The sequence below is a fragment of the Balaenoptera ricei genome, chromosome 13, assembly GCF_028023285.1.
Source record: "Balaenoptera ricei isolate mBalRic1 chromosome 13, mBalRic1.hap2, whole genome shotgun sequence".
Lineage (NCBI taxonomy): Eukaryota > Metazoa > Chordata > Mammalia > Artiodactyla > Balaenopteridae > Balaenoptera > Balaenoptera ricei.
In genome coordinates this window covers 10793109-10820370 of record NC_082651.1, presented here as the reverse complement: position 1 = coordinate 10820370, position 27262 = coordinate 10793109, and the positions used below count along the sequence as shown (strand labels likewise).

The 27262-nt window shown below is 43.9% G+C and overlaps 1 protein-coding gene and 1 long non-coding RNA gene across 2 annotated transcripts in view; one reads left to right on the top strand and one right to left on the bottom strand.

Annotated features, from left to right (window-relative positions):
- STARD7 (StAR related lipid transfer domain containing 7) overlaps nt 1-19876 on the bottom strand; it is a 21816-nt gene extending 1940 nt beyond the window's left edge. The window contains exons 1-7 of the mRNA XM_059942480.1: nt 19105-19876; nt 8707-8915; nt 8340-8389; nt 6987-7097; nt 6824-6906; nt 6295-6394; nt 783-867 (exon numbers count right to left, since the gene is read on the bottom strand). Coding sequence (XP_059798463.1) covers nt 783-867; nt 6295-6394; nt 6824-6906; nt 6987-7097; nt 8340-8389; nt 8707-8915; nt 19105-19430 — 964 coding nt within the window. The 5' untranslated portion in view covers nt 19431-19876. The remainder of the gene's footprint in view (nt 1-782; nt 868-6294; nt 6395-6823; nt 6907-6986; nt 7098-8339; nt 8390-8706; nt 8916-19104) is intronic.
- Nucleotides 19364-27262, top strand: LOC132376687 (uncharacterized). The gene is made up of 2 exons (XR_009506407.1): nt 19364-19984; nt 26525-27262. It is a non-coding gene; the product is annotated as an uncharacterized LOC132376687 (long non-coding RNA).

Genomic DNA, 27262 nt, shown 5'->3' with positions numbered 1-27262 from the left:
TCTGGGTAGGTAGGCTGACATACAAACCAACAGTAGGCTCAAAATTAGAAGGGCCTATTTCTTTCCTGGTAAGGAGCCAATGACTGCCTATAGAGATCACAGACGGACTGACAGACAACAAAAACTTTTAGGGAGTGAAAACAACCCATGACCTCTGAGATCCTTTGAAAAGGGGTGCTGATCAGGCCACATAAATCCCCAAAGGCTCTCTTATGTGATCAAAATATCATTTATCAGTGGCACAGCATAAATATCTGCCAATTTTGTTTAGAGAAATGTCAAACGGAAACACCTAATCTCCTCTCCATTCTCCCCCTGAGGTGTAAGAAGCCGCCTACAGAGAACCAGAAGAAAGAAAATCACGTGAGGCTGCTTTTAAGGCGAGAGACTGGAAGGGAAAGATGCAATCACAGCAGAGATGGGTAGCCTCCGTTAAGTAAGAAGGGTGATGGCCCCTTTCTCCGGGTGACTGTCCTATAACCACATTTTCTATGCCAGATTTATGGCTTTCAACACTATCTAAGAAGAAAAATTTTAAATGCATTAATATACATAGAATGTTCTTCAGCTTGCCTCTGGGCATAAGTTCCTTTTTGGGTCTCCAGAATTCTTACTCCACCAAACTGCAGCTGGAGGCTTTACTACCTTCAAGGTAGTATTCAACAATGAACTCGGAAGGGCTCCAGTGAGACAAGTACTAATCTCCTTGAAGCCACCAAGAAGCCAGAGAAAAACAAAATGTTCAGCCCAGGTCCAGGCCCTGTACACAAGCGCCCACTCACCACTGGAAACCATCCAACTAACGCAGTAACGAGGAAACACTGTCTGGGGATTGTCACTGTACGTCAGCAAGTAGTCAAAGCCATTCTGGAAAAGAAAAACAGCAAAGATGAAGGTACCGGAACTATCCCCACAGCCTCCATATCCAGTACCACAGAATAACCAAGATCTGACTCTGAGGCGGAGGGTGGCAGTTTTTCACCGTGAGCAGAAAAGAGTGAACACTGAAGACCTGAGAGGTCACCATCTCATGAGGTTGGCCCCGGCTGGTGTCTGGGAACTTGGCTCCAGTCAACAGTTAAGCGCTAAGTGTGGCTCCCTGTGTCTCCTCTGTGCAAACAATGCACTTCATACTGAGCACCTGCTTTCCTCCTGGGGGTCTGGGATTTTAGGACACGCTAGGCAGAGGGCGTTCATGTGACCAGCCCCCAGTACAGATCTTGGGCGCTGAGTCTCTACTGGGCTTCCCTGGGCAGAAACATCGCACGCATGTTGCAGCTGGGAGAGGATGTGCTCCGTGGGCCCTCACGGGAGGGAGAGCATGGGGAGACTGCAGTGGGTTCCTCCAGACTCCGCCTGTGTCTTCCCCTTTTGATCTAGCTGTGCATCTTTCCATCACTGTAATAAATCTCAGCCATGAGTAAAACTACAAGCTGAGTCCTGTGCGTCCTTTTACTCGATCTTCGAATGGGGGGGTGGTCCTGAGGACCCCAACACATACCCCCAATGTTTAAGTATCTTAATCTTTACCAAAATGATATGATCTCTACTACCATTACTGCTAACAACAAACATGTAAACAGCACTTAACCACTTGTCAGGAACTGCTTCAACCCCTCACAACGATCCTATAATGTAGGCACCAATATCCCCCATTTTACAGATGAGGAAACTGAGCACAAAGAGGTTCAGGGACTTTGCCCAAGGTCACCCACATACTCAACGAGAGCCAAGATGAACCCAGAATTCTGACCACAGGGTCCATGCACCCATTCTCTCTGGCTCAACCTCTCATGGGTACAGTGAAGGACAGGGATTTAAGAGATTTACAGGTGTCCCGATCCCAGGAGAGGTCTGAACCAATTATGCTCCACCCAAAGGGGTAAGAGATCATCCACTACCGCTTATATGGAAAAAAAAGAAGCCAGAACTGAAAACAGTGGTTACCTACAGGAAGAAGGAAGGAACTGGGTAGATGCAACAGGGATATAAGCAAATCACTCTATTTCTTATTTTACATATTTGACTTTGAAAACACAATTTTTTAAATTATTTAATAAAACAAAATTATATTTAAAAATTATATATTATATAATTTTAATTATAATTTATAATTATATAAAAATTATAATTATATATAAATTTATATGATATATAAATTACATAAATTTATATAATATATAAAATAATTATATATTTATATATATAAATTATATATTATATATTATATAAATACATATAATTATGTATTATATAATTTTAATTATAATTTATAATTATATAAAATTATATATAAATCTATTATTTAATAAAACAAAATTATATTTTAAAATTATATATAAATATTTAAATAATTATATTTAATTATATTTATATATTTTTAATTTACTTAAAAAAACAAAATTATATTTTATATTTTTAGTTACCTAAAAATCAAAAGTAGACAACAAGGAACCTAACTGTGAACTGAGTTGATAGGAAAAACCACGAAGAGAGGACCTATTTCAAGTGACCTTAAAACTCAACATTCTGGGGACTTCCCTGGTGGTCCAGTGCTAAAGAATCCGCCTTACAATGGAGGGGACGTGGGTTTGATCCCTGGTCAGGGAACTAAGATCCCACATGCCACAGGGCAACTAAGCCTGTGCGCCACAACTAGGGAGCTAGCACGCCTCAAACTAGAGAGCCTGCGTGCTGCAAAGTACAGAGCCCATGTGCTCTGGACCCCGCCGTGCCACAACTAGAGAAGAGAAAAACCCACACACCATAACAAAAGATCCCGCATGCCGCAACGAAGATCGCATGTGCCGCAACTAAGGCGCGATGTAGCCAAAAATAAATAAAATAAATCTTTTTAAAAAAAAAAAAAAGCCTCAACATTTTGCACAGTGCATACATATCCTAAAGACAAAAAGACATACACCCTACAGTCCTAAATTTTGAGTTAAAAGTACTAGTGTGCATTTAGGATGTATCTTTAAAACAAACAAACAAAATTTATTACTTAGTGCTACCTTCTGAAAAGGCCTAAAAACAATGAGTAGGCCCAGAGCCACGAGAACTCCTAGAAGCCAAACTGTGGTATTTAAATGACATTTCCTTAAAGGGAACCAGGGCTCCCAGAAGAAATGCTCATTTCCAGGTTTACACCTAAAACTATACAAGGTGAACCTGGAACATCTTATAACACCAGAAACCAGGCGAGTCCTGAGGTCAAGTCAAAAGGACTCCAGTCAGTAAGAAGAGGCTCCTAATGACCAAAAATGGGACAATTTGAACACCAATAAGAATAACTGGGAACAGACTAAAACCAACCAAGTATGTTTAAATTTGAGTTTCTAATGGCATTTCTTAAAAAAAAAAAAAAAAAAAACTTTATCTTTGAAGGACTGCTAGCTGAAAGAACCAATTCATTATTTTAAAAACTAGTAAATGAAGGAAACAAATCAAGCATTTCTCTTCCCTTTCCTCTGTGAACTATGGGAAACCAAATAGTTAATGAGGAAATTTTCCCTTAAAGTATGTCACCTAATAAATGGAAATAAATGAAGAAAGAATGGAGGATTTACACAATATTTTGTTAAGCTCTAATGAAATATAGTGGATCTGAGCAATAATCATTAATCACTTCCAAATTCACAAAGAAAGGGACAGTCAGACATTATTTCCTTCTAATAAAGTGGTCTTGCCGCAAACAACCTGAATCTGTTCAAGCCTCTAGATCAAAGTACCCATATACAGGAAACACAGGGGACAGAGAAACATGTTAAATGACACTATGGACACTATAGGAATATAACCAGCAAGATCCAGGACAAAGAACCTGCTTCTTCAATAAATACAAGTGCAAGGGAAAAAAAAGGAGGGAAGGACTTCCCTGGTGGTCCAGTGGTTAAGACTTCACCTTCCAATGCAGGGGGCCCGGCATCGATCCCTGATCAGGAAACTAGATCCCGCATGCATGCCGTAACTAAAGACCTCGCATGCTGCAACAAAGGTCCCGCGTGCCGCAACTAAGACCCAGCGCAGCAAAAATAAATTAAAAAAAAAAAAAAAAAAAAGAGGAAGAACTCAAGAGATAGATAGAAAGCTACAGACAGTATGAACCCATTTCAATGTCTGGATCTTATCTAAATCCTGATTCAAATAAACCAACTACAAAAAAATACATGGATGATCAGGAAAATTTGAACACTACAGATATTTGATATTAGGGAATACGATATTACGTTTTCAAAAAGCCCTTTTCTTTTTGAGATAAATACTGAAATTTCTATAGAAGAATTCTTCTTTGGTTCTTCTATAGCAAAACTAGAATCTGCTTCAAAATAATCAGGGAGTGGGAAAGGGAACAGAAAGAGTACTGATAAAACAAGTTTGGCCATTGTCAGAGCTGGAGATGAATACAAAGGGTTCATTCATTATACTCTCTACTTCTTTATCTTTTGTCTACATCTCAAATTTTCCATAAAAACTAGGGAGTTCCCTGTTGCCTAGGAGTTAGGATTCCGGGCTTTCACTGTCATGGCCCGGGTTCAATCCCTGGTCAGGGAACTGAGATCCTGCAAGCCGTGAGGCGGGGCCACAAAAAACAAACAAACAAAACACCTAACAAAACACCATACCTCGGCCCAAGGATCTACTTTCCATCTGGCAAACCCAAACTCAGCTGCCTGGTTTTCAAGTACCCTCTGCACATGGTCAAGATAATTACCACTCCTCCCTAAACTCTGCCCTCCTTTCCAAGCAGTGAGTCAGTCTCTCAACATCCACAGTTCATTCCTATCTTTGTCTTTGGTTGAATCGTGTCTTCTACCTCCAGGGTCCTTCCTGTTTTCCTCTATCCACAGTCTGCCTTTTTATAAGAACCAACTCAAGTCTCACCTTTCTCTTAAGAGCTTGCCACAATATGCTAAAAGACTTACACAGATAATTCATACTGTTCCCCCACCCCAGCTGAAAGAAGTTATTTTTTGGGTGCAACACACTCTGCTAGGTGCCAAACTCTGCCTTAGCTGTTTCATGGTCAGGGTTTCTAAAGGCAGTAATGCTCGGACTCAAGTCACTTTTTTTTCAAATAGGAAATACACAGACAAGGTTTAAATTTCAAAAGCAACATAAAGGAAAAGAGTGAGGCACAATTCTAATTCCCACCGTCACCAGCCAGGCTCCCCTTCCTAAAAGCAGCTAGCTATTGACAGCAGCCTTCTTGTCTAGCTTCTAAAGCAAGGACTTTTAAAACATTTTTTAACTGTATTTACAATACACTGTAAATACTCCTTTTTACACTGTAACCAAGTTCTCTCTCACTCTGTCTCTCACACACACACTTGTACATACTTACGTAATCAAACAAAAGTTTCATGAAATATGCTTACACTCAGTTTCTATTCTATTTATTCCTTTTCTCTTTAAGCACTAAATTAATTTTGTCTTCCACTAGTGGGTAGCAATGCGTGGTTTGAAAAATACTGCTCTAGGGCTTCCCTGGTGGCGCAGTGGTTAAGAATCCGCCTGCCAGTGCAGGGGACACGGGTTCGAGCCCTGGTCCAGGAAGATCCCACATGCCGCGGAGTAACTAAGCCCGTGAGCCACAACTACTGAGCCTGCGCTCTAGAGCCCACGAGCCACAACTACTGAAGCCCGTGCGCCTAGAGCCTGTGCTCCGCAACAAGAGAAGCCACCGCAATGAGAAGCCCACACACCAAAGAGTAGCCCCCGCTCGCAGTAACTAGAGAAAGCCCACGTGCAGCAACAAAGACCCAACGCAGCCTAAATAAATAAATAAATAAAATAAAAAATTTTTTAAAGAAGGCAGAGAGCATTAGTCTCTCTCATTTTACAGACAAGTAAAGAGGAGCCCAGAAAGGCGGTCAAGTGTTCTGCCCACTGTGGGGAAATTTTGATGGAATCGGTGCTAGCTCTGGCTCCTCAGGAACGCTGCTGATGACCGGCCGATGAGTCAGGGGCCATGGTCTTCTGCTAACTGTCCCTCAGGTAATGGGAGCCATGGGTCATCACTACATTGTCTTGGGAGGTCCCCCAGGTACACCACTCTACAGCGGGGGTCCCGAAGTGGGGTTCCCAGGCCAGCGGCAGCAGCCTCACCTGGGAACTTCTCAAAACATGCAAATTCTCAGGCCGCAGCCCAGCACTGTTTTAACAAGCTCCCGCGGAGTCTGATGCAAGTCAAGTGTGAGAACCACTGCGCCCTCCCCAGTTCAGATCAAAGGCATTCCTTGAGAAAATTCATAAGCCGCTAACACATCACCTCTCGGATGATGTAGAACTCACCTCATCAAATGACCTGTGGGGACGGATAACCATTTGGGATTCATAGGATCTGACCCTTACAAATTCCGGAGACTCCGGCACACTAGGGTGCTCCACGGCCCTGGGAGGGAGAGAAGTGAGGGCAACTCTGAGTAATGTCTACATACAGAACAGCATGGGAGCTGAAGTTAAGAGGAAAATCTAAAAGGCAGCCTCTAATTTTTAAAATACATCAGAAAAGTCACAAAGATGAGTGAGTATAAACTAGGTACTAAAAACAGTGAGTTAAGTTGGTGATTCCTGGCTCACTAGGCTTTGTGTTGAGGAAAAGAGCATTTCTTTTTTTAATTATCAACATTAAGGAACTAAAGGATTAGTTTAATGAAAAGCTTGTATCCCTTCAATCCTCTGAGATAGTCACCAGTCCCAGTCCACTCACATTCTAGCTGGGATGCACAGGGCCCGGGCTTGACTCATAAGGCAAACTCCCACCACACATGTATGAATGAAGGACACGCTAAAGGAACCCAGCAGGAGCCACCACACATACCGTGACACCAACACCATCACGTTGTTTTCCTCATCCACACTATACCGCCGAACATACACATAATCCCGTGAGTACATTGGATACTAAAGAAAAGGAGGGGCAGGATTAGTGCTCTGCCTCACATGGACATGATAAAAGTAAAAGCAGAGGTGAAAATACTCACAGGAAAATGGGTTACCCAGTGAAGAACCTCAGAACCACTAACCACATCCCTCTCGATCACTTCCAGCTTGATCACCAGGGCGTCCCACTTTTTTCTATACTCTGTATCCAGCTGTGGAAACAGAACAGACCATAAAGACCCAAGAGATCCAAAACAAAGCTGCAGAAGACTTCTCCAGATGCTTGGGCCTCTGACCCAAGAATCTTCTTCTGAAACAGTGATCCGACCTAAAAGGCAGTGCCAAAGTGTCAAAGACACGGCTATGTTTACTACAGACGAGTCTTTTAAAATCCCTTCCTGTAGGCCAATCCCATTACCTTGAAAATGAATCTTAACAAGAAAAAGACAAGTGTAAGAAAAAAATATTGTAATAGACATGTCTGGGGAAAATACAGTAGACAGTGATATAAATGTTTATGGGTGAAACAATTCTAAAAAGTTTTAAATAGCAAGTCCAAAAGTATGAGCAGACACCTCACAGAAATACAAGTTGCATATTTTTAAAAATTTGTAGCATCACTAGTAACTATGGAATTTCAAAGTAAGACATATATCATACATATCCAGACCAACAAAAACTCAATACAGATTGACAAAATTCAGTGCTTAGGGGAAAGCATGCACTTGCGTATTAGCAGTGTGTGTTATAACCATCAAACTCAAAGTCCAATAAAACTTGAAAACTCCAGGAAGGAAAAAAAATTTTTTTTGTAGAACTCTGGGTGATCCCACCTTCCCTTTCATACACTTCCCCACAAGGAGGAACAGAGTCTTTAAACACATTAGCTTCATCTTTATCAAATAAACACCTTCACTGTAGATAAGTTCCAGATTGCTAAATCCTGACTGCATCTGTACTGAAGGAGAAAATGCCATAGAGGACATCGTTGGGCCAGTAGGTAAAACTGGAATACAAAGATTCTGTAAGTGCTGCATCAGTTAAATTTACACTGACTTTGCTAATGGTACCATGGCTAGCTAGGAGAATATGTCTAGTTTTAGGAAATATACACTGAAGCACTTTGGAATAAAGGGTATGTAAACTTACCCTTAAATTGTTTAAGAAAAAAAAAAAACTATAAAGCCGTATAAAATATATTCAAGCACTCAAATCCATTCCTCTATTTGATCTTCCCAACAGCCCTGTAAAGGGTAGAACTGGCCTCATCCCCACTGGACAAATTATAAATCAAAGGTTTACCCAGAGGTCATTTGACGTGAAATGAGGGGTACAGAAATAGATAGATGGATTGAAGCCAATGTCTTCTGAGTCAGAGAAATTACTCATGTGGACGATGGCAAGTGGACTTCTAGGCTTAGTGGCTCCAAATCTGGGAAGAAAAATGTACTCACCTGAACATTGAAGAACTGCCGAGGTGTCACATCTGTGTAGGTTCCAAAAACTAGAATGACAGGAAAGAATAAGGGATGTTTGCCACACTCCGGTCACTTAACTGCATTTCAGTTGTAGAGTACTGACTGACACATCTTAAAGGCAGATTCAGAAACTAGAAGTCATATTGGGGCGGCAAAGACAAAGGCAACCTATAGCAAAGTGTAGCAAAGACATGGAGACTCTTGTCATCTGGGAGAGGAAAACCAACAAACAGGGCAATTTTCCCAAGAAACCACCAGAACGGAAGAGTTTAGAGAGCACAGGAACACAGTGCTGTGCACCTGCCGGCACGAACACCCTTGCCAGCAGCCAAGCTGGGCTCACCTCTGTACTGGTAAAGGGGGGTGCCTGTAATGGGGCGCCGCCACAGCTTGAAGTGTTTCTTATCCATCACCATTTCCCACGGTTGCTCTCTGCCTCCTGAATCTTCATCTCTTTCTGTTTGGGATTTTGGTTCTGGAGGGTGGTGGTCAACTCCAGAGCCCCGAAACATACTTGACATTTCCTCCAACCGTTTCATCTCATCGATGGATCTGGAGAGAAAAACAACAGGCATGGTGCAACGGTTGGAGTCTGCCCTGTGAAATGCAATGGCCACACAAAGACTTGTACAGAACGGTGTGGCTTTAAAACAGTATAAAGTGTAGGGAATAAAAATACGAGTTCCTGAGTTTGAATCCCAGTCCAGTATTCATCAACTAGAATATTAAACAACTTAACCAATCCCTATTTCTTAATCTGTAAAATGGGGATAATAATAGTACTACATCCAAGGTTGATTATAAAAATTAAATAAATTTACCTGTAAAGCGCTTAACACCAGGCATATAATTAGCCCTCAAATGTTAACTATTATAATTTATGACTATGAAATGTCATTTGATACCTTTTGTCCGTTTTTTATTGGGTTGTCTTCCTATCACATTATAAGAGTACTTATATATTTTTCCTCCTTCTTTTAAAGAGATAGTTCACATAAGAGCCATCCTTTTACTGTATACAAATCAGTGCTTTTTCGTATAGTCCCAAGGTTGTACAACCATCACCACTAATTCCAGAGCATTGTCATCAACTCCAAAAGAAACCTATACTCATCAGCAGTTAACTCCTCATAGCCCCTGACAACTACCAATCTACTTTCTGTCTCTATGAGCTTGCCTATCTGGAAATTTCACATAAATGGAATCTTACAAAATATGGTCTCTTGGATCTGGCTTTTTTCACTTAGCATATTTACAAGGTTCATTCACGCTGTACTTTGTTCCTTTTATGACTGAGTAATATTCCATTGTATGGATATATCACATTTTGTCTGTCCATTCATCAGGTGATGGACATTTAGGTGGTTTCTACTTTATGGCTATTATGAATAACACTGCTATTAATATTTGCATACAACTTTTGTATAGACATAAGCTTTCAGTTTTCTTGGGTAGATTCCTAGGAGTGGACTTGCTGAGTCATGGAAACTCTGTTTAACTTTTTAAGGAAGTGCCAAATTATTTTCCGAAGCAGCTGTTCCATTTCTATATTCACACCAACAATGTGTGAGGGTTCCAACTGCTTCACATCCTTGCCAACACTTGTAATCGTCCCATCTTTTTGATTCCAGCAATCCTAGTGGGTGTGAAGTGGTATCTCATTGTGTTCTTCCATTTGTATTCCCCTAATAATGACTATTGACATTGAGCATATTTTTATGTGCTTATGGGCCATTTGTGTATCTTCTTTGGAGAAAGATCTACTGAAATCTTTGTTTTAAATTGGGTTGCCTTTTTGCTGTCAAATTTTAAGAGTTCTTTATATATTCTGAATACTAGTCTCTTATCAAATACACAATTTATAAATATTTTCTCTGACTCTGTGGGTCGTCCTTCCACTTTCTTGATAGTAACCTTTGATGCACAGAAGTATTCAATTTTTTATTCTGGCCGCGCCACGCAGCATGTGGGATCTTAGTTCCCCGACCAGGGATCGGACCTGCATCCCCTGCACTGGAAGCACAGAGTCTTAACCACTGGACCACCAGCGAAGTCCCCGTAAGTTTTCAATTTTGATGAAGTTAATCTATTTTTTCTTTGATTGTTCAATTTTTTGGTGTTATATCTAAGAAACCAGTGCCTAATCCAGTATCATAAGAACTTATGCCTATGCCTTCTTTTAAGAGTTTTAGGTTACATTTAGGTCTTTGGTCCATTTTAACTTTTGTGTATGGTTTGAGGTAAGGGTGTAAATTCACTATTTTGCATATGCACCTCCAGTTGTCCCAGCACCATTTGCTGAAGACTATTCTTTCCCCATTGAATTGTGTTGCCACTTTTGTTGAAAATCAAACTGACCATAAAGCTAAGAGTTTATTTCTAAACTCTAAATTTTATTCCTACAATTTATATATCTATCCTTATGCCAGTACCATTATCATCTTAATTACTGTAGCTTTGTAGTGAGTTCTAAAATTGGGAAGGGTGAGTCCTTCAACTCTGTCCTTCTTTTTCAAGATTGTTTTGACTATTCTGGGTCTTTCATTTCCATATAAGTATCCTAATGAATCCACAGGAACTTACTGGAGCTAATAAAAGAGTTCAGCAAGCTTGCAGGATATAAGATCAATTTACAAAAATTGTATTTCTATACAGTAGCAATGAACAATCTGAAAATAAAATTGAGAAAACAATTCTATTTACCATAGCATCAAAAAGAATAAAATAATAAGGAATAAATTTAACAAAAGAAGTGAAAGACACACTAAAAACTACCAAAAGATCATTGAAAGGAATTTTAAAAGACATAAATGGAAAGATATACTGTGTTCATGGGTTGAAGGTCTTGATATTGTTGAGATGGCAAAACTACCCAAAGTGATCTATAAATTCAACATAATTTCTATCAAAATCATAGGCTATTTTGTGGAAACTGACCAGCTGATCCCTAGGTAAACAACAAGGACCTACTGTATAGCACCAGGAACTATACTCAATATCTTGTAATAACCTGTAATGGGAAAGAATCTGAAAAATAATAACACACTACTGTATATAAAACAGGTAAACAACAAGGACCTACGGTATATAATCCTTTTTATATGTTGCTGAATTCAGTTTGTTAGTATTTTGTTCAGAACGGCATAAAGCTTTGAAACATTCAAAACAATACCATATGTCAAACTATGTATCATTATATATCATATAGGGATGTATACATATGTATAAAGACACATTTGGTAATGAAATATAATAAATTGGGATAATCTCGGGGACAGAGGATATTTCCATTGGAAAAGGGTCCAGAGGAGGCTTTAATTGTATTTACAATATTTTAGTTCTTAAATATAACTGTATCTGTAACATTCATGTTTTTCTTTAAACCTTTTTATATATCTGAAACATTTAAAAAAAATTTTTTTAAACATGGTTTGTTTTCCCCTTAACCTGGTAGGATGAATTGGGAGATTGGGATTGACGTATATACACTAATATGTATAAAATAGATAACTAATAAGAATCTGCTGTATAAAAAATAAATAAAATAAAATTCAAAAATTAAAAAAAAAAGATGTGGTACATATATACAATGGAGTATTACTCAGCCATAAAAAAGGATGAAATAATGCCATCTGCAGCAACATGGATGGACCTAGAGACTGTCATACTGAGTGAAGTAAGTCAGACACAGATAAATATGATATCTCTTATATGTGGAATCTAGAAAAATGGTACAAGTGAACTTATTTACAAAACAGAAATAGAGTCACAGATGTAAAAAACAAACTTATGGTTGCCAAGGGGGAAAGGTGGTAGGGAGGGATAAATTGGGAGACTGGGAATGACATATACACACTACTATATATAAAATAGATAACTAATAAGAACCTACTGTATAACACAGGGAACTCTACTCAATACTCTGTAATGACTTATATGGGAAAAGAATCTAAAAAATGAGTGGATATATGTATATGTATAACTGATTTCACTTTGCTATACAGCAGAAACTAACACAACATTGTAAATCAACTATACTCCAATAAAAATGTTTTAAAAAAGCAAAAATCCAAAAAAACACGGTTTGTTTTCCCCATAACCTTTTTTTTTTTTTTTTTTTGGCTGCATTGGGTCTTCATTGCTGTGCGTGAGCTTTCTCTAGTTGTGGCGAGTGGGGGTACTCTTCGTCATGGTGTGCAGGCTTCTCATTGCAGTGGCTTCTCTTGTTGCAGAGCACAGGCTCTAGGTGCGCAGGCTTCGGTAGTTGTGGAGAGCAGCCTTCAGTAGTTGTGGCTTGCGGGCTCTAGAGCGCAGGCTCAGTAGTTGTAGTGCATGGGCTTAGTTGCTTTGCAGCATGTGGGATCCTCCCGGACCAGGACTCGAACCCATGTCCCCTGCACTGGCAGGCGGATTCTTAACCACTGCGCCACCAGGGAAGTCCCTCCCCTTAACCTTTAAATAGCAGTTAGGAAAGCAAGATTGCTGGCTGACTATGTCACTTCTGCAATTCAAGACTGAAGACACCGGGCTTCCCTGGTGGCGCAGTGGTTGAGAATCTGCCTGCCAATGCAGGGGACACGGGTTCGAGCCCTGGTCTGGGAAGATCCCACAGGCCGTGGAGCAGCTGGGCCCGTGAGCCACAATTACTGAGCCTGCGCGTCTGGAGCCTGTGCTCCGCAACAAGAGAGGCCGCGATAGTGAGAGGCCCGCGCATCGCGATGAAGAGTGGCCCCTGCTTGCCACAACTAGAGAAAGCCCTCGCACAGAAACGAAGACCCAAAACAGCCATAAATAAATAAAAATAAAAATTAAAAAAAAAACAGCCTCAAGAGAAAGAAGTGCCACAAATTGAACAATGTTGCCTTTAAAAAAAAAAAAAAAAAGACTGAAGACACCACCTACTGATACATTCTGTCTGAAAGGCCCTTTCATGCCTTTTTAACCTTCAAAAACCCCACAAGGGTCAAGGTTAACTCCCAGGCAGTTAACCATATACATTTACTTTTATTCCTCTATAGAAACATATCACACAATATTATAATTAATCTATCTTTATATCTGTCGCCCTTACTAAACTATGAATTCCCTAAAGGCCCAGAATCAGTCTTTTTCATATTTTTATGTCCAGCTCCTAGCAAGTACCTGGTAAACATTACATGCTCAACAAATGTTCACAGTATAAACTGAGTAAATATGGAAGTAGGCCTTAATAATTCAAATTTGTATTAAAAGATTAACACATTGCTTTAAAAGCCAAAAATTCAAAGTTATACTAGCAACCCAAGATTAAAAGTTTAGAGCAATCTAAAGCAATGGTGAGTGTAGAGATCTGTGTTCCAGTCCTGGCTCTGCCAACTAGCGGTGTGATCTTACACAAGTCATTTTAACTGCAAAGCCTCCCTTGTTCCACCTGTAAAGTGAGGACATTATTTCTTGACGGTTTCTATTAGCTCTAAAATTCCAATTCTCTGAATTTTAAACTTCAGAATTAAATGAAAATATTTATATACAGGGACATTTGCTGTTTCCACTGCCTGAAATCTTTTCCTATTTGAAGAGAATTCCCAAATAGGTGAGATGCAGCCCCCATCTCAGCCCCTAGCAGTTAGCACATGGCTCCTAATTTAAGTGAGGTTAATCAGAGACTTCTGGTAGAGGCTTTGAATCTTGAGGAAATAATACAAGGCACAGGACCTTTTAGATTTTCTCAGTGATCTTGAGGCAGTTGAGAATCCAGCAGTGCAACAGATCTACAGGAAACAATACCAGCAACACTGCCCAAAGAAGAGCATTCCTGTTACCAGTAGCAGGCCTCGGCTGTTCTCTTGGCCAACCTGTACTGGGGCCTTCTTGTCAACACTCTGAATGACCTAACACCTTTTTGGCTTAAGTTAACCAATATCAGTTTCTTTGTTTGCAACCAATAACCCTACCCAGTACAATTTATACTGATGTTCTGATGAAAAATGTTTTAACCATTTTTTTTTGAAGTTTCAATTTGAATTAACATTGCAGAACAGGATTGACTGCTACCATTGCAAAAACCATACAGAAATAGGGAAGGAAATTTAGAGTAGGCAATAAGATCTTGCAGAGGAGAAAGTAAAGTCACGTCACAGCTCTGCTCCGAGAACAACAATGCAGGCATCACGTGGAACCAATCATGGCACTTTTGAGGACTAGTAAAGCACCCTTCAATAAAAATTAAGCTGGACTTTTGAATGCCCTTACCACATAATGAAGAGGGATAGGAATGTCTTATGAAAAACACATCAGAGGCTCATAAAATTATATAGTAATATGGTTCTAAGAAAATTAAACTATATGACTACAGGCAATATTTTTAACGGCCTTCTAAGACTCAAGGTGGTACAGAGCTTCTGACCCACTGCTTAATCAGCCTCTCCTATAGGATTAAAGGTCACTAGGTGGCCTTGATTAAACATGAGACTAAGTCCCTAGGGAGGACAGCAATGTCTTGTGAAGGTATGACATTCATTCTTTGAATAGCACAACATGAATGCTAGAGTAAGACTGTATCATGGAAATGTCAATGATCGTTATGTCCCAGGTTCGGGAATCTCAGAAGGGTCTCAACTTCTAACTGTTGACATGACAGACATCATTAGCACACAGGTGCACAATCACTATCATAGATGTAGAGGAAGGAGAAACCTCTCACCGTGTTATCTCGTTAGCCTGTTGTGCCAAACCTTATTTGGAAGGGATGGGTGTCTAAACCTTGGTATCTAAGAGACTTAAGTAATAAGAAGGGAGGAAAGAAGGACAAAAAAGATTATTCCCAAGATAGTAACAGAACCAGCAGATTAGTAAGAGGATCAAAGAAAGAAAGTCAATGCTTTCCTTTCTTCAAAACTAAAATCATTTCAACATTTGAGAAAGGCTGGACTGAGAGCCATGGAAATTGAGGGCATAAAACCATGAAAACAGAAATATAAGTATAATCATATTTGGCTCATCTATAGGGGGTCCTGACCTAAGTGGAGAGCTTGATATAAGGCTCCTAAAATGACTCAAATGAAGCCATTCCTGTAATTGGTAATTTCAGTAAGACGCTGTCTTGTTTCAATGATCCCCTCTCAAATTCCCAATTATTGTCAAAGTTAGAGACCTTGAAGTACAACTGTCATGGGACATACCTAAAAGACATCAATTAGGTCATTGCAATTCTGAGCGTAGTTCTGATTATCTAAGAAGGTATAACAAAAACATCCTTAAGTGACAGTGGCAAAAAAAAATTTTTTTTTAATTCCTTTAAGCCAAAAGGACTTTTTGTTGATCATTTATCTAATTAACAGCACACTGAAAAGTTAAAGACCAAAATGGGAAAATGGCTAATTTTCTTTATGAAACTTTACTGTCACTTATTTACTCAAATTTCTAGAGCAATGAACTGTAACTTTTTTAAAAAAGAGGAGGGAGATTAATGGAGCATTTTCCCCTAGGCTTTCATATTTCTTAACTTCCTTCTCCTTTTTGTTCCTGTAATTTTTCTTAATGTTCCAAAGCAATAAAAACTTACTACTGGGACTTCCCTGGTGGCACAGTGGTTAAGAATCTGCCTGCCAATGCAGGGGACACGGGTTCAAGTCCTGGTCCGGGAAGATCCCACATGCCGTGGAGCAACTAAGCCCGTGTGCCACAACTACCGAGCCTGCGCTCTAGAGCCCATGAGCCACAACTACTGAGCCCACGTGCCACAACTACTGAAGCCCACGTGCCTAGAGCCCATGCTCCACAACAAGAGAAGCCACCACAATGAGAAGGCTGCGCACACAAGGAAGAGTAGCCCCCTGCTCGCCACAACTAGAAAGCCCACGTGCAGCAACAAAGACCCAACGCAGCCCAAAACATAATTAATTAATTATTTATTTATTTATTTTAAAAAACTTACTACTGTATTTTCCCATAAGATTTGACCTGAGCTCACAGAATGCCAGCTAGCACCAAAAATAATGATTAAAAGTTATTTTGCCTGATCATTTAATTAAAGCCTATCAGGTAATAACACTAGATTAAGCATTAAAAGACCTGATTTCTACACCTGGCCTATCAGTGAGTCAGTCACTTTGTACAAGTTACTTCTTTTCTCTAATTTTCTTGCTGATTCTCGATTAATGAATTCCTACTTGTTAAGATGTTCTTAAGCATAAGAGAATAGAAAGCAAGGGTTTTTCTTTGTCCTTCTGAACAGAAACTCTACTAACATAAGAAAAAACACACACCACTTTAAGGCACACATTCAAAGAGACATCCTCACACCCCATCACTGTTTGACCAAGACAGCAATATCTGAATTAGTCTGTACCAGGACAAGTTGGTACAGAAACAGCACAGAAGAGCCAAAGGCTGTGATTTAGGGGCCATGGGACAATCATGCTCTTCTTCCGTTAACAATGAAAGAAATGCACATGTCCCGAGGCACACTCAACTGTGCTCCATTATGGAAGCTACCCAAAATCATCTCACTAGAACAAACAAAATCTAAGATCCTCTAAACTAGCTACGACAACCTCAGCGCCCTTTAAAGCAAACAGAATACTTAAACACCAAGCCAAAAAAAGTTAACCTAAACCCAGAATATCTTATTCAGTAAAATACTGGGAATTCCCTGGCCGTCCAGTGGTTATGACTCCATGCTTTCACTGCCGAGGGCGCGGGTTCGATCCCTGGTCAGGAAACTGAGATCCAGCAAGCCGCGGACGGTGCGCACCACCCCCAAAATAAATTAATTACTTAAAAATAAAATATAAACATGACAAGCTATGACAACAGACCTATGAAATCACTGTACAAGCAAGATACAGTTGACAGCATATTATTTGCCTCCCTATCAGTATAACATTTAAAAAAATCCTCAGAATGGACTTGATCAAATTTTAAGTATATGACTGAATTCAAGCATGAACTGGACATGCGGTGTTAAATGAGGGCCTTTACTGGAACAACTCTGGAGAGGGTCAAAAAGGGCACCTTAAGTGTCCTTACTGGCCTTCCTCTAAGCTCCTGAAATTCCCAAATGGGTTATCGCAGATTACTTCTTTAGGAGTTGGATTAGAACCAAGTGCTTCAACTGTCCAATTTCCTTCTGCCACAGTGGGTAATGACTACGGACTCAAGTGTTTACCACATCTATCTCCTATTGTTTTTTCCCCCTCTAGCTCCTGCAAATGGGAGACCTGCTAAACAGAGGCTCTAGGGCATATGGTCGATAAAAATACATGGAGAAAGACAAAGAACGACATCTGTCACCTAGGCCCCAACGCTATTCAACTCCCACCCCCAAAACATCTTCCCTCTCTTTGGCACCCAGGGGCCCTTTCCTGGTCTTTCTCCTCTTCCCCAAACAGATCCAACTGGGAATTTTCCCCTCAAACTTCACCATCGTGGAACATGGGTATTTCATCGTCAAAAACAGAATGAAAAGTCAAACAGTTAATTGGTAATTTCTCAATTTAAAAGTTTCCTTCCCATACATTCTTTTACTTCTCACACCTGAGGACACCATTAGAACAAATGGACAAAGTAGCAAAAGAACACTAACAGAAACTAGGCAAACCACCTATCATGCTTTGATATCTTAACTTTTTTGTGAATAAGGTTGTTCATGGTTATGATTTTAAATTGCATTTGTAGAACAGTCATCTTTCCTGTTAGAAAAAGTACTACCAGCTCTTAAGATACACTTGCATTTAACCACAACGCACAATGTTACACTAATAGCTGCCTGCCATCTGGGTGCTACACTTCCATACAGGTCACAGTGCTAACTTTACTGAAATACTTCCATTTTTAACCTAACCAAAAATGTGGAATAACAGAAGAAATAGCTACAACAAATAGACTTGTGTGGAATTTATCTGGTGTAGGGGACTATCCTAGGTTCTTGCAATCAGTTTCAGAGTTTAGGGGGCAGAGTATGTGTGTGGAGAGAGAACACAGTTTAAGAATATCTGCTAAAAAGAAAATACAGCGACAATGTAAAGCAAGACCCAAATCAAGGTTTCCCCATGATATTACATGAAAACCGTAAGGGCTCAGTTTAGAACCACAGGTTAACAAATTCAATCAATGGTACAGCACTTTTTTCACACAGAGGTTTTTGATGATGACAGCGTGATTTCAGAACCTAATAAAACAGTACTCCCAGAGTTCTAGTGGAAGTACCAAACAACTGACCTAATTCTTCCAGGTTAAAATGTCTGGGCTACTGGTTTGTCCCAGGAGGGCAAAATCGCTTCCAGCCTCCTAATTCTGCCATGAGTCACAATGACAAGAGCTCTCCTGGCATTTCTCACGAAATCCCATTTGGAATGAAGTGATTTTGTAAATTGCACAAGTATACCCTCACATCAAGTTTAAAAGCTGTCTGGAACTTGCACCTTTCTGGATATGTTAAAGATTACGTGAACAATGGCCTACTTCAATACCCATTTTCCACAGTGCTATTTCTTTAGCGGCATGCGCCCCAAAGCCTCCCTCCTCCACTAACCTACACTCGCATTTATTTCTAACTCGACAAATCAAGTTAACACACAGATGCAATGAAGAAACGTGCTTTGCTACGATAGGATCAAGCTACTTGCATCGTCACTTCCAGTACCACCGGGTCAACGGGAGACACTGACGGCCAAGGCAGGCCCCAGGGTTCAACGTTCCCACCTCCCCACCCCACCGCCCCCACCCCAGGGAACAGGCGCGACCTCGCCGCCGAGCCCACCTCTGCAACTCCTCCTCCTGGATCCTCTCCTCGTCCCACGCGAACACGCCGGCGAGGGCCGCCATCAAGGCAGAGGCATGGCCCGGGCGTCCGCGCAGCCGGCGCCAGAGGCGACCAAGGAGGATGCGGCGCGAGCTCTCCGAGTAGAGGCGGCCGTAGAGCTGCGCGATCTGCTGCGCCCGCCGCACGCGCAGGCCCGTCACGAAGCGGCACTGATTGGCCAGCAGGGCGAGGAGGCCCCCGCCCCGCGCCCCCGCGCGCCCGGTCGCCGCCGCGCCCACCAGCAGCCAGGCGGCCAGGCCAACCGGCGGCCTCCGGGGGAACATGCTGCCCGCACGCCCCGCCGGGCCCAGGTGCTCTCTGCGCCCGCCGCGTGCCCGGAGGCGAGCGAGGCCTCGCTCAAGGGGCGAAAGGAACGAGCCCGGGAGGGCGCAGGCGACCTCCTGCCGAGCCCCCCTAGTTGGCCGGCCCCGAAGTCGTCTGACGCTCTAACAGGTCCTTCATCTCTCGGCAGCAACCGCTGAGGAAGTCTCCTTTAGGGAAGAGAGTCGGACATGGCACCGGCCGCGGGGGGCGGGCCCGCGACCGCTGCAGGAGGTGCTCCGCGGTTCCGGCCGGACAGCCCCGTCGGCCCCCTGCCTCCTCGGCGTCCTCAGGCCGGCGCCAGGGGCCTTGCTACAGAGCGCGCGGGAAGCGGCGAGGCTGGCGGCGAAGTCCCCAGCGTTCCGCGTCCACCACATGCGCTGCCAGCTTGCAACCTACTCCGGTCTCTGCCGCCCGGCCCTGATTGGGCGCGGCCCGGACTCCCGGTGCTGATTGGCGGTGCCAAGTGCCCGTCACCGCCCCTTCGCGCGGCGCGCCGGGACCTCTAGCTAGCAAGGTAGGTGGCGCGGCGGCCAGAGCTAGTCAAGGGCGCCTGGGAGATTGGACGGTGGACCTAGCCGACGCCGCCATCTTCCGGCCCCCCGACCCCGCCCTGTGAGGGGGCACGGCCAGGTGCCTGTTAGACCTCTGCGCGGTGCTCGCTCAGTTGTTCTGAGAGGCCTGCGACCGTCGTCTGGTTCACTGATTTGAGACTAGGGTGGGATGGGGTCTCGGCACTGCATCTGCGGGACGCTGGGAGTGTCCAGTTTGGGGAGTCGGGGGCGGGACGGTGTAGACGCCTTTGGTGAGTGGAGACCCTGCCGAGGCCTGGCGGCCGCTGCCCTCAAAACCTTCCTCGGCCTCCACCTGGCTCTCCCGCAAGCGCCCGGCGCGCCGAGACCACCTCCGAGGCTCGGAGCCTGAGCACTCGTCCTGTCCCTGTGAAGCCTCGACGCGAGAGTGGGCCGGTGTGGCATCCTTAGAGCCCAGGACACTTTCCAGGGAGCTACGTGGGCAGGTGACCCGTCGCAGTCTGGAAATGCGGTAGCCCTTTGGTTAAAGGGACAGCAGAATGGAGTTGCTTGGGGCAGATGCCCTTGGTCGTGTAGTAGCTGTCCTTCTCTCTTTGACCCAAAGGTGGCAGCTTGAGAAGGTAAACAGGTTTCCTAAAACCTACTTTGCACCACCCATGAACAACCTGGCCAAATGATCTTGAAGGGCATTAACTTACTATTCTGTGCCCAACCTCATTAAAATGGAATGCCTGGAGGTCCACTAGGAAGACCTTACACGAAATTGTTTCCTTAATTTTTTTAAACTTACATTAAGAGCCTTATTGACAGACGAACAAAATACTGTAAAAGGAAGTCTTCATGTGAGAGCCTGTGCTTATTCCAAGGCAGTGCATTTAGAAACTTTACTCTTAATGTACCTGTTTGAGCAATTTTATATGTTCTTAATAAAAGATGTTTCCGAAAAAAAATGCTGTACTGGGAACTGATATTTAGATCTCTCCAGACTGTCTGATTTTACTCTGGGATTGGTATTGATGTTTATTTTCCCTTGAAATAAGGAGAAATGTATATAACAGAAAATAGTATTTGATGCTTTTCTCAATGATGGTAGGATGGCCGGAACGGGGTGTGAGGGTGTATGGTCAGGCCACTCAAGATGGCTGTTCTCTTGCTTTCTGTACATCCCCTGCCCAACCAGTGCTTGCTTCACCTACACCCTACTGACTTGATTGACCTTCCTACTTACTTGCCCCAGGCCCCAGCTAATGATAGCTTTTCAAAAGGATGGTGAGGGGCGTGCCCCTCTGCTGGTTTCCCTGGTAACTAATGAGACAACCTGACATCATTTCCCCTATAACTGGAAATCTCCCCTACCCCTTGGGAGCAAAGACTGCCACCATGTCCTGCCCATATGTGCCGCACATGGTGGGGTGTCGCTCCAGGACCTTGCTTCAGACGTGTAAGGTCCCCCCATCCATTAAACCACTGATGTCTCTGTTGCTGACTCCAGGCTCTTTGTTCGGTCTTGAAGCTGGGCAAGCAAAGGCCTTGTAGGCCTGCGGAGTGCAGCCCAACACAGGGGAAAGTTTGAATTTTCCTACAGTCCTGCTTCCTTTGTTCCTTTTTTGTTTTGTTTTCTGTTTTTGTTTTGTTTTGTTCTGCTTACCAAAATGAATTTTCAGGTACTCCAGCTGAGCCCCTCTAATCCCACCATTTTTCTGCATCTCTATTGCTTCTTTCCCCTCAGTACCTAAACACAATCAAGTTCATCCTCAAAAAAGCTTTGGGAAAAAAAGAGACCTTAACTCTTCCTCTTTCCAGTTACCACCCCCTTCTCCTTCCTTTTACAGCTATGATTTTGTTTTTCAAAAGATGACAAACATGCTTGCTGTCTCCATTTCTGTACCTACCTATAAATTCCGCTTTAGAATTTTCAAAATCCCTTTCTTCTACACCATTCTCTCTACCACTTTGTTGTTCACACCCTAGCAGTACATTCTAGCCTAACTTCTCTTCCAATCCATTATCAACAAACTTTGTTTTGCTTGTGTAACCCCAGAACAATGTTGAAAAACTTTATTCTCTTTGTATATTTTTGAGTTGATCCAAAATTCTTCATCATGAGCTTATCTTATATAAGTTGGGTTCTGCCTATTAGACCTACCAAAACATAAAGATGAGTAGGCCCAACAATAATCTATAGTAAGAAGTGGTACATCCAGAATTGGGATGAGCAGGGCCAGGGGCACAGTAAGCCACACATCCATGTCACCTAGCATTTATGCACTGATGCCTCTCCCTCAGCTCACACCTATGGCTGCATAGGAGATGGAGTCCCTTTATGACCAGCGGACAAAGGAGGAAAAAAAGCAAAGCTCGATTTGCTCATAGGTCAAAGTGGTGTGTGGGTGCAAGCTGAAAATGAACTGCGGCTGCACTAGCGCCCCACCCTAGGGTGATCTTGAAAGACCGTGGCAAGGGAAATTCTCCCAGTGAATAAATCCTCTCACACTTTGTGTGAACAGAAATGTAGGCAAGGTTGGAATATATATGGACTCAGGGCACTAGCAGATGGCTTGGCTGGTTGCTCAGGAGCCTGGGAGGAGAAAGAAGATCAAGGACACGGAGGTCTGGGATAGAGGTATGTGGATGGATTATGTGTTTGGGCAAGAAGTGTGCAGGTGCCCACCAGAGAGCACCTACCATGAAAGAGGTACTAAACAACCAAGTAGGAAGAATGACTCACCCATTGATATCAGCCAGATGCTATGAGCCACCTCAGTACTAGCCATGAATGGAGTAGCCACGGTGGCAGGGATGAGAACATATGGACCCGAGAGCATGGGCTCCCATTCACAGAGGGTGATGTAGCTACTGCCACTGCTGAATGTCCGGTCTGCCAGCAATGAAACCAATGCTGAGCCCCCAAAATGGCAGTATTCCTCATAGACAACAGCCAGCCACTCGATGACAAGTTGACTACATCGGATACCTTCCATCCTGGAAATGGCAGCAATTTACTTTGACTGGAGTTGCTGTGTTCCGGATATGGTTTGCCTTTTTTGCCTGCTGGGCCTCAGCCAGCACCACTATCTTGAGTGTTTACTGAGTGTCTGACACATTGACACAGGGTCCCACATAACATCGAATCGGACCAAAGGACCCATTGCACAGCAAAGGAGGTGTGACAGTGGCACATGACCATGGAATCCACTGGCCCTACCACATTCTGTACCATCCAAAAGATGCCAGCCTGAACAGAGAGAAGGAGTAGCCTATGAAGGCACAGCTGAGGTGCCAGCACAGAGATGCTACCAACCAAGGATGGGCATCATCTTCCAGAACACAGTTTATACTCTATCAACAATCAAGAGACTTCCCTGACAGTCCAGGGGTTAAGACTTCACCTTCCAATGCAGTGGGTGCGGGTTTGACCCCTGGTCGGGGAGCTGAGATCCCACATGCCTCATGGCCAAAAACAAAAAAGAAAGAAACCAAAACAGAGAATAGAAGCAATATTGTAACAAATTCAATGAAGATTTTAAAAATGGTCCACATCAAAAAAATCTTAAAAAAAAAAAAAATCAATATGGTGCTATGTCCCAAAAGGAAGAATAAATAGGTCCAGGAACCAAGGGGTGGAAGTAGGAGTGGCTCCATTTACCATTAATCCCAGTGATCCCACTGGGGTATTTATGTCACCACAACTCTGAGCTTTGAGGGTTTTTGAGGTCCTCGTTCTCAAAGAGGAAATATTTCCATCCGGAGATGCAGCGCAAGTCCCACTGAACTCATTCACAGTTGCCACCAGGCACTGTGAGCCAAGGGACCAGCAGGCAAGCAGGAGTCACCATCCTGGCAGCAACAAGTGGCCCTGATCCTCAGGAAGAGCCAGGCTGCAGTTTCACAATGGGAGCAAAAGGGAAGGTGTCTGGCAAGCAGATGATCCGGCTGGCTGTCTCTTTGTTACACCCTTGCTCACTTTGACGGTAAACAGACGAGTGCAGCAGCCATGACCTAAAAGGGGCGTGGTGACCAGGGGCTCTGCAGAGGTGCTTCCTGCGGGTGATAGGAGAGGAGGGAGGTGATGAGTATCAGTTGGGGCCGCGAGACCAGCTGCAGTGGTGGAGGCTATGGTTCGTCCCGTTAACCATCAGTCCCCCCCCCCCCAGAAAAAGTAGAGCTGCTCCCAGAACTTATACAAAGAAGTGGATCTGAGTGGCATAAGGAGTAGCAGACACCAGGATATGCAACCCAGGTGGACCTTCATGACAGAAGGGCTTCTGCCCCTCGCTTCTGGGAGTGTTGCTGGCTGACAGCCCTCAGTTATCAGCCCTCTTCAGGAATTGAGCTTCCTCACCCAACGTCACAGCCTCTTCTCTGGGGACAGCATGCAAGCGATGACTGGCTGAAGCTGGGGTATAAAGGCCTGGTCCCCTCACCCCGACTCAGGACAAGTCAAAAGGCCGTCCCAGCTTCAGAACTCTCTGTGGGGTCAGCTGAGGCCTTTGTCAAGACTACTTGGCACCTCACCTTCTCCATCTGACCAAGCCTGCTTCCTTCCCTTCCTCCATAGGTGTGGAACCTGAGAGCACCCCCAGTGCCACATGCTCAGCTCCATGGCCAAGTCTGCTGCCCAGGGAACCCAGCCTGAATCAGGCTCCGTCATCGAGCTCAATAGAGTATGCCTGCCCACAGAGCTGGTACTGGGAGTTAGGTCATGGGCCCGCTCTCTGCCTGGAAAGTGCTAGGGGCACTGCACACTCCCACCTCCAGCTGTCCTTCTCTGGTGCCCCTTAGCACATGCCCTTGCCCTCTGTTCTGCCCTTCCCCTCTGTTCTGCCCTTCCTTAGGGCCTGCAGGTTCCAGGTCCTGAACTGGATATCATCTCTCCCAGTTTCGGGATCTGGCAGAGAGATACGAAGCACCTATTTATTGGCTTAGCAATGGCATGTATAGAAACCATTTCTCAGGCATTACACCTGAGGACAGGCATTCCCCAGAGGGTTAAATGGACCCATTGTAAGTGAATTAGGGTCAGCTTTGATGCCTAGGCCTTAGTCCCTTTTTCCCAAAAACTTGGAAAGTAATTTGCTTGAGTCTGACGCAACCCCTGGGCTCCAACTGTCAGGACCAAAGATAGCAGTAATTGCCTTCTCGTCCCTTCACAAGGGTGTGTAAACCCAAAGCTCTATCCATCTATTATTCAGAATGGCAAGTGTTTACAATATTCATCCACTTACTCATCAGTATGTGAAATCTCTTCATAGCAGGCAATTTCCTCCTAGTTCATAACCTAAAAACAATTCATGGAAGCATCTGTTTTTGTCCTCAAGGATGGGGCTGTATATGTTACCGCAAGACCTAAGACACCTCAGATCAACTCTTCCCAGAACTAGATCAAAAGCCCGGGTGAGAATCACGTTCAGGCAGCCTCCACCACCCCCGCTTCTGGAGCAAGGCTTCCCTGCCTCATGTAGGCAAGAATTGCACCTGTTTTCCCAACTGGACAGTGGAGGGCCCGGAGCCCACGGGGTGAAGTGGCACATGACTCCTATTGCTTCCTTCCTTCCCTGCAATCAGTGCTTTTCTGACTCAGCTCAGGTTACTCTCATCTACAGCCTGGCCCAGTTCACAGTGGGAAGAAGCCCAACAGCAGGGGCTGTGCACCTGGCAATGGACCACTCATTGCAGTGTAGGACTGGGGTAGGATCTTCGGGTACAGAGACGCACAACCATGTACAAGCAAGTCAAGACCCAAGTACCAGGGTCTAGAGATGCTGCACTAGAGCAGCCCAGCCAGGAGGCAAGCAGGAGGGCAGTCATTAGGGCCATGAGACAAAGGGGCAACTAGAAACTGCACCTAAGAGTGTTGGCCTGAAGCCTCTCCAGTCCCTTCTGCTTGGGACCCAGGTAAATGCCACCTTCCATAAGGCCACCTTCCATAAGGCCATTTCCACCTTTGGAAACCTTACCCGTTTCCTTCCACGTGCAAGGAATTCCACTAGGTGTAATACTCCTGTCCTCTCTCTACCCCTCATTATTTACTTTGTCTCAAGGAAAGTAAAAGATGACCATTCTGGTGGCGGTGGGGGGGGGAATGGTCATGCATAGGCCAATGCCACCCCTCCACCCCTCAGTCCTCTTGGGACTGAGCTGCCTGCAGGGTACAGAATCCCACTGTTCTTGCCGAGGTGGGCTCTACTTCCACAGGGGTCAAGGGTCAGGGGAGGCTTTCTCTGGTCTCGTGTTGCCACGACTGGGTGGGTTAATCGGCGTCACTATGGGATTTGTATTAGCAGCCCACTTAGCGAACAGACCTAAAACTATGTCCACCAACCCAGCCTCTCTACCAATAATCAAGGGGATGTTCTGGCTTCTGTGGCAACTCCTTTATTTCTCAGACCCTTAAAGAGACCTTAGAACAGCTTTCCTGACCCCTTCTATCTTGCCCTTCTCTGAATTCCCATTGCACTTTTTGGCGTATCTCTAGAGTGACCTTCCATTATTTGGGTAACTATCTTATTTCCTTCCCTTCCCAGCTGAGAAGATCAAAGAGAAGACACTGGAGATCAGCTGAGACAGAGAAGAAAGAAGAGAGTAACTTGAGGAGACAGACCTGGAAACAAACAATGACGAGGCCATGTCATGAGTGTGCTAATGGGGGTGTTAGACAAGGCTCTGTCAGGGACACCAGCGAGGGGAACCCCGACCCTGCGGGGGAGGGGAAAGCTTAGCATGTGGGGCTTCACAAGCCCGGCATCCTCTCCATTTCTGGGAAACACTGTCTCAGCTGCTCAGCCTCCGTTTTCCCTTCTTTTAGTGAAAGTACTTTGATTTCCTTTTCATGGAACCACACCTCCCATACCCACTCCCTCCTCTCATCCAAGTGATTCTATTCCCAGCATGGCGGGGCGGGGGGGGGGGGGGCGGTTGACAATGACCCTAGACCAAGCCAGTCAGGGCATCCGGTCCCTCTAACTGCAGGGACTCATTCAGGAACAAGGTCAGTCCCAAGTTGGTCAAATCAGAGTGAACCCTGGGACATTTGTAAACTGCAGGGAAAGAGAGCTTGCTCTGTTTTCAGTTGAAATTGGTGCTCTGAGGAAAGCCTGAAGCTAAGTATCACCATTAGGGAAAAGCCTGGCTGGGAAACGGAGCCAACTTCCAGAAGTGGAGCTGAAAGACTGAAGTGGTCAGGGGGCACCTGTGGAGCTCCTGAATTCGCTGCATTACATGACTTATCTGGTCCTAAGCCAGTAAATTCCTTTCTTGCATGA